Here is an 8,420-nt window from a genome sequence, read left to right as displayed (position 1 = left end):
GGGGGGGGGGGGGGGGGGGGGGGGGGGGGGGGGGGGGGGTTGAAGAAAAACTCAATATGCAAAAACAGCATATACCTTCTATATCCCTTGCACCAACATCATCCAAGTCTCTTCTAGCATCAAATTTTAGGTCTGAACCAACAGAAATCCACCTGCATATGATCATTAAAGAAAGAAAAAGAAAAGGACACAAGTTTAAACTATGAGTTAAATCAGATAGTGACAAGCAATTAATGCGATCACCAGGTATCAAACGTAATTAAAATAAGAAACTTCAGAGAACGAAAATGCAAAAACCAGTGCACCTCGAACAACACTTACAATGCTTTTCTTCTCCCATGTTGCCAGTTCTCCCATATTAACCCTGCAATTGTCCGTCCTTTGCCCACACCAGCACCATCTCCAACAAAAAATCCTGCTCTGGCACCATTTTGGAGGTGTTGAAGATGCCTCTGTCAATAAAAGATGATTATACAACAGAAGATGTTGGGAATGCGCAGAAAATATTGATTCAAGTTTGTTAAAGCAACCTGACAAGCATAGACCAATGTTTCAATCTGCAAGCACGATAAAGCTTTTGAACTTTCCAGGTCATCCTTAATCCTGAGATCATAAGTAGGATCAGGAGGCTGCACTGCAGATAAGGAGGATGTCTCCACAATAGGATCTGGATGGGGAGAACCAATGGACAATTTCGAAGGCCGCTTTTCAAGACAAAAAGAAGCTTGGATGAGAAATCAAATTATGTACTACTCACTAGTGATTGCAAATTCAAAGAATCAAAGTAGCTTGGCTAAAACACAATGAGGATAACAGCACATACATAATCCATAAATGTCTCTCCCGCCAAGCCACCTTCATCTTCTTCCCGCTCCACCTCAATAGCTACCTGAAAGATTTTTATTTAGGAGAGAGGTGATTACTGGACACTAATTCCAAAAAATATACTTTTAAGATGAAGAGATACAAAGACTAGACATCTCTAAAGCACAGGTAAAATAAATGAAATAAAGAAAAAAATTGGATGAGATTATACTAACGAATGAGATCTGAATGTGACAAAATGTTTCAAGGGACCCCAAATCACTTACTAGAACTTATATGCAGGACATTTCGCAGCCTTGAAAGATCAATAAATTCTAATGTTCCTACTACACAGATTATCAACATTAAGATGCTTAGGGTTCATTTCAGACCACCTCAGCACAATCTTTTTAGCTCTCCAAGAATAGAACAATGCCTAAATTTTTATACGCATCATCCTCATAACCCATAACGTGGCAAACACCAAACATTTATTCAGCTAGAGAAAGGTCCTCGTTAGTAAATGCTCTACTAAATCTAAAACACAGATGCAACAAGAGAAAGTGATGGCAGCACCTTTAATCCTTTCCAGACTGTATAATGCACATATAATCATTTATTGTTTGTCCAAGCTTAAGTCTCAACTCCAATCTAAGTATAGAATCCCAAAGGGGTTAAAATAGACAATTAAAAAGAAACAAAGCCAACCCAATGGAAAATACAGCACTTCTAATTAGATAAAAGGAGAAAAATGAGACGGAAAATAGAAAAAGACTATTCTTTGTGCGAAAAATATTTTCTTTTCCTATTTTTGGTTGTAAGTGTGAGTGTGAGAAAGAGGGAAGAGGAGGGGATTGCTTCACACAGAAGGTTCGTGCGAGGCATAATAGAAGAGAGAAACATCAGTCTGGACAAATTCGTAGTGGATTGTCGAATACAATTTTAGATATTAATATTTTTGATAAATCCAAATGGCATTAGAAAACTAAATTCATTCATTTGATATTATATTTCTACAAAAAGAGATTTTTAAATCCTCCTATATAGACAGCCTTCTGATAAAACACATTCTCTTCTGTGTGCAAGTATTGTGAGAGGGAATGAGGTGACTATATTTTCACAAACATTTTCCATATTTTCTCTCCCCACCCCAAAACCCAAAAAAAAAAAGAAGACGAGGAAATAAAACTGGAATTGTCCCAAAACATACAGAAATTAAGTATCATGGTCGAGCATGTAAACTGAGAAATCCGTGAATCCTGATGCATATAGATACCATTGGTCCAATGGGAGCAAGACATTTGGAGCATTTTGTTTGTAATCTTCTTGTGTTTCCACATAATGCGAGCGAGCACAAAGAGTCGTCTGCCTAAGAAAATGATGCTTCGAGGACCGACAAATTTACTCCACTCCAAAATTCAACATTTACATTCTTAGCAGAATATCCAAGACAGAAGCAAATGGCTAAGCCACTAACATTCCAAATATCACTTCACAGCATGCTTCATTATTGCAATAATGGTAAAAAGGGTGCGGGCAAGAAATACTAGAGAAAAACCTCGTTGACTTCTTCTGGAGGCACGGGCGCCAGGGGTGGAGGTAGAACTTGCCGAATCTTTGAAAGATCAACAGCTAGGTCAATGTGGCACTGCGGGCAAGTGAAGCGTGACAGGCCATAGGGTACGTTGAGTATGGCCTTGCAGTGAACACAAGGTAGCTGGATCTTCGTCGGATCAACGCCGTGCGCATGGACGTTGGTTTGCTGCCGCTGGGCCTGGGTCGGGTTGCCCCGCATCAACTCCGGCGGCAGCATCTGGGGCAACTGGCAACTAGGGCACAAAAACTCCTTCCAACCGGGACCCACAGTCAGCACCACCTTACACCCCGCGCATCGCACCTGACATCCTCCGCCGGTAGCTCCGCCTGCGCCTGTAATCTGTGCAGGCGGCGGCAATGTCGGCGGTAGCGGAGGAGTAATCGGAGGCGGCGCCAGTAACGGTTGCCTTATTTGATGATTATTTTCCATCTTTTCCTCCATAGTTACATCAATCAGCCAACGTCACCAAAGAGTAAATTGAAAAATTAACAGTTCTATTTGGGGGAGAAGTGTAGTGGCAGCGAGTTCAGTATTCCAAATGAGTTGGAGGGGGTACTTTTTTAAATAGCTTGGTCAAACAACCAAATTTTCGTTTTGACCATTTTTTTTTTGTATTCACCACATTGGTAATTTTAAATACATAATAAACATTCAAATTAACCAATTCAAATAAATAATTACATATCACACAATAAGTCATTAATAATTATTTAATTAACTTCAATAATAACCGGAAAAAAAAAAAATTAAAACGGCCCAGTCAACTGGGTCAACTAAAAATAAATAAAAAAAACGGCCCAGTTGGGCAGAGCGCCCAGTCAACTGGGTTGCCCAGTTGACTGGGGAGACCCCCAGACGGCCCTGATAACTGGGCCGTCTGGGCGTCGGGGGCGGCTGGGCGCGCCCAGACGGCGCCCAGTCGCCGTTTTCGGCATTTGTGATGAGGAGATCGCCGGAAAACTCCATTTCCGGCGATCTCCACTCCTTCCCAAGTAATATGTTGCCAAAATTCCACATTTACACATGAATTTCTCAAAAAATATGTAGAAAATCATACTTTTTTCCAAAAATAAAAATATAAACATGGTTTTTTTTTGTATAAATTTCTTACCTTCTTCAGAGGGATTTTGGCCAAGTGGGTATCCTGTTTTTCCTTATTTGTCGGTGTCTGGGTCGACTGTGCTACAGTATTTTCCCGTCTCCTTCGGCTTTGCTTCGTTTTCAAGTGAGGGTAAAATTGGAAATCTCTTCTTTTTTTTTTTGGTTTTCACGGTTTTTTATAATTTTGCCTTTTTTTTTTTTTTTCGTTGGTCAAAGGCCAGTTTGAAAAATTGGCCGGGTCAACCGGCCAACAGCCACTAATTCCTCTGAGTTGGACACTGTTTTCCATTTTACCTTTTGTGTGATTTGTTTATTTTATTTGGGTTTTGGCGCAATAACCAATTCAATCACCATCCCTTTCTGACCCCTCATTATTTTTTTATTTTTTTTTTTTATACCCAAGTATCCCAGATTCGTCAGACTAAATCCTAAATCTCTTGTCACCGGCCCCTCAGTGACTCGAGGAGGTAAATCGCAGATTATGTCCTTGTTGAATCCCAAGTTCCCACTTGGTTTATACTCTTGGCCCCAAGAGAGCCTTCCTCCACAATGATTGCTCCATACCAAATTATTGGCCGCAAGTTTCCACTAGGAATCGAACTTTCCACGCTAAGGTTGTAAGTCCACCATAGTAATTGTTCCACCAATTCAAATGTGCCCTAGACCCTTCATTTCTCACAATAAGTGATTGTTTGAGCCACATTATTTTTAAAAAAATACATTCTTTAACAATGATTTGATATCATTTCAATCGCACATTCTTTAATAAAATAATATTATATGTAAACTTAAAACTTTTTCTTATTTTTTAACCAAACATTTTCTATTGATTTGACATAAATAATGCATTTTTCTTCCTAAAATGTGACTCAAACATGGACTAAATATATTCAAGAAAAATGATGTGTTGTACACATTTACTGCTTTCTCACAAAATGTGGGGTTCGTGATTAAATTAATCGCAGCTCCACTCCTACATGTGAGAGGATTGTCAAAAAAACTGTCAAAAATTATATACTTGTAGCACGTCTCTAAATTCAATAATGTTGCATATACACGAGTTGCTCGTGTGCGGGGAATGTAGAACAAAGGGCATAATTCAAATAAATTTCAGTGTGAATATATAGTTTTTTCTACTTCTTAATTACAATTTTTTTTTAAGTTATTTCTTACAAAATTTCTACCAAATGGAACTAAAAGGAAATTACTTGGACAATTTCTTTTAGAAAGAGTCCATTTGGAGGGGGTACTTTTTTAAATAGCTTGGTCAAACAACCAAATTTTCGTTTTGACCATTTTTTTTTTGTATTCACCACATTGGCCTATTGTCATTTTATTTTATTTGGGTTTTGGCGCAATAACCAATTCAATCACCATCCCTTTCTGACCCCTCATTATTTTTTTATTTTTTTTTTTTATACCCAAGTATCCCAGATTCGTCAGACTAAATCCTAAATCTCTTGTCACCGGCCCCTCAGTGACTCGAGGAGGTAAATCGCAGATTATGTCCTTGTTGAATCCCAAGTTCCCACTTGGTTTATACTCTTGGCCCCAAGAGAGCCTTCCTCCACAATGATTGCTCCATACCAAATTATTGGCCGCAAGTTTCCACTAGGAATCGAACTTTCCACGCTAAGGTTGTAAGTCCACCATAGTAATTGTTCCACCAATTCAAATGTGCCCTAGACCCTTCATTTCTCACAATAAGTGATTGTTTGAGCCACATTATTTTTAAAAAAATACATTCTTTAACAATGATTTGATATCATTTCAATCGCACATTCTTTAATAAAATAATATTATATGTAAACTTAAAACTTTTTCTTATTTTTTAACCAAACATTTTCTATTGATTTGACATAAATAATGCATTTTTCTTCCTAAAATGTGACTCAAACATGGACTAAATATATTCAAGAAAAATGATGTGTTGTACACATTTACTGCTTTCTCACAAAATGTGGGGTTCGTGATTAAATTAATCGCAGCTCCACTCCTACATGTGAGAGGATTGTCAAAAAAACTGTCAAAAATTATATACTTGTAGCACGTCTCTAAATTCAATAATGTTGCATATACACGAGTTGCTCGTGTGCGGGGAATGTAGAACAAAGGGCATAATTCAAATAAATTTCAGTGTGAATATATAGTTTTTTCTACTTCTTAATTACAATTTTTTTTTAAGTTATTTCTTACAAAATTTCTACCAAATGGAACTAAAAGGAAATTACTTGGACAATTTCTTTTAGAAAGAGTCCATGCATTGTTTCATGAGTTACTTAAGCGCTGTTTGTCACTCATTATTTTACATTTTATCAAATTATTTTTCTACAATACTCATTTTCAATCATGCATTCTTCATTGAAATAATATTACGCATAAATAAATAAAAAATCATTCTTTCTTAATTATACATTCTCAATCAATCTACATTCTATAATACATTTTTCAAAATAAAAAAGGGCTCAAACACACCCAAAGTAAATAGTCTGGAGTGTAGTTTTTAATTGTTTTGTTGCCATAGAAATATGTGTACTTTAAATCTATTGAATAATATGATGATTATATGTTACGTAAGCATTTATAGATAAAAATGAATGGAGATAAAGGAGAAATATGACACAATTATATAAAACAACTCAATGCAAAAGTCTCGAGTAGTTTCATAAATAAGAATTGAGGGGCACGACTCCATGCAATGTAATAAAAAGCCAACTCAACACGCATATCAGGAGCAATAACACAATCTAATGATCAAACACATTTACTGCTCTCTCACAAAATGTGAGGTTCGTGATTAAATTAATCGCGACAATCAAAAATGATTTACTTGTAGCATATCTCTAAATTCAATGCTACATATACACGAGTTGCCCGTGTGCAGGGAATGTAGAACAAGGGGCATAATTCAAATAAATTTCAGTGTGAATATATAATTTTTTCTACCTCTTAATCACAATTTTTTTTTAAAGTTATTTCTTACAAAATTTCTACCAAATGGAACTAAAAAGAAATTACTTGGACAATTTCTTTTAGAAAGGGTCCATGCATTGTTTCATGAGTTATTTAAGCCCCTTTTTGTCACTCATTATTTTACATTCTATCACATTATTTTTTCTACAATATTCATTTTCAATCACACATTTTTCATTAAAATAATATTATACATAAATCAAAAAAATTTCATTCTTTTTTAATCGTACATTATTAATCAATCTACATTATATAATACATTTTTCAAAATGGCATAATTCAAATAAATTTCAGTGTGAATATATAATTTTTTCTACCTCTTAATCACAATTTTTTTTTAAAGTTATTTCTTACAAAATTTCTACCAAATGGAACTAAAAGGAAATTACTTGGACAATTTCTTTTAGAAAGGGTCCATGCATTGTTTCATGAGTTATTTAAGCCCCTTTTTGTCACTCATTATTTTACATTCTATCACATTATTTTTTCTACAATATTCATTTTCAATCATACATTTTTCATTAAAATAATATTATACATAAATCAAAAAAATTTCATTCTTTTTTAATCGTACATTATTAATCAATCTACATTATATAATACATTTTTCAAAATAAAAAAAAGGCTCCAACACACCCTGAGTAACGCATCTGGAGTATAGTTTTTAATTGTTTTGTTACCATAGAAATGTGCGTATTTTAAATCTATTGAATAATATGATGCGTTCAATTATATGTTAGGTAAGTGTTCATAGATAAAAATGAATGGAGATAAAGGAGCAATATGACAAAGATGACATAATTATATAAAACAACTCAACGCAAAGGTCTCGAGTAGTTTCATAAATAAGTATTGAAGAGCACGACTCCATGCAATGCAATAAAAGGCCAACTCAACGCACATTTCAGGAGCAATATCACAATCTAATGATCAAACACATTCAATTTAATTGTGATACCTACTTAAAAAAATAGCAAAGGTCGAATTTAAATTTGCAAAAAGTCACTTAGTTATGGTATTACAAGTACCACGTGCATAATTCAATATTGATACTTGATAAATAATAAAAATCGTACTTAAGATTGCAGATCGATACATAATCACAAATATCACATTCTCTACATTAGTCGCCTTAATTACCTCGGGCAGGCACAATGCATGTGAACTAACCAATTCAATCACTCTCTTTTTGCCCTTTTTTGGGAGATATTTCCTAACTTGTTGGAGTTGTTTATTCTTCTTAAGGGAATTTATTGCGACGAATACTGAGAAAGAATAAAATTTTACTGGGGTGTTTTTATAAAGTTTGGACCGTAGTTTAAATTGTTTTTTATTGCGGTTGAAACACATCATACCTCAACATTAATACCAAGTCAAGCTTTCTTTTAAGTAAAAATGGCAAAGCGTGTCATCATTAAAATATTGAATGTCTCGAGTATGATGTTAAGAGTATTTTTACAATATTCTCATCCACCCCCGAAAATTGAATGATTACCAATTATTTTCCCAAATCTGGCCTCAACTTAATTGGCCTAGTATAAGTATTCATGTTTCTATTTATTAGATGTTGAATCATTATTACTCTAAAGCAAATTGTCTTTGCATGCGGAAATATAAGTGTAGATGCTTTATCAAAATGATAATTTCCAAGAATGGAGAAGCCAAAGCTTACTCTTAGACGAATGGGAAAAGTCAAGCGGGGTGAGCGGGGATGGTGCAACCTTTCAAATTTCAACAATAAATGATACATTGCAACGTTTATTTAAGAGACAAGTTTTTTAATTTTAATTTGAACCATAAATATTTAAATCAAGCAACATTACAAATTCATGTATAAAGAACGCGTTAGAATGTTGAGAAAAATATAGGGAAATCTGAATACTTAATGAACTTCAAGGCACGAAAAAAACGTTATCTTGGATATGATGGAAAATCTCTCTCAGGA

At 35.0% G+C, this 8,420-nt stretch overlaps 1 protein-coding gene across 1 annotated transcript in view; it reads right to left on the bottom strand.

Annotated features, from left to right (window-relative positions):
- LOC111382260 (protein FORGETTER 1-like) overlaps positions 1-2,956 on the bottom strand; it is a 22,737-nt gene extending 19,781 nt beyond the window's left edge. The window contains exons 1-5 of the mRNA XM_023006176.1: positions 2,363-2,956; positions 824-889; positions 531-704; positions 322-452; positions 76-152 (exon numbers count right to left, since the gene is read on the bottom strand). Coding sequence (XP_022861944.1) covers positions 76-152; positions 322-452; positions 531-704; positions 824-889; positions 2,363-2,842 — 928 coding nt within the window. The 5' untranslated portion in view covers positions 2,843-2,956. The remainder of the gene's footprint in view (positions 1-75; positions 153-321; positions 453-530; positions 705-823; positions 890-2,362) is intronic.
- Positions 2,957-8,420: the final 5,464 nt, after the last annotated feature.

Source organism: Olea europaea, unplaced genomic scaffold, assembly GCF_002742605.1.
Source record: "Olea europaea var. sylvestris unplaced genomic scaffold, O_europaea_v1 scaffold2456, whole genome shotgun sequence".
NCBI classification, from domain to species: Eukaryota; Viridiplantae; Streptophyta; class Magnoliopsida; order Lamiales; family Oleaceae; genus Olea; species Olea europaea.
The sequence above is the reverse complement of the archived record's forward strand: the minus strand, read 5'-3'. Positions and strand labels throughout refer to the sequence as shown.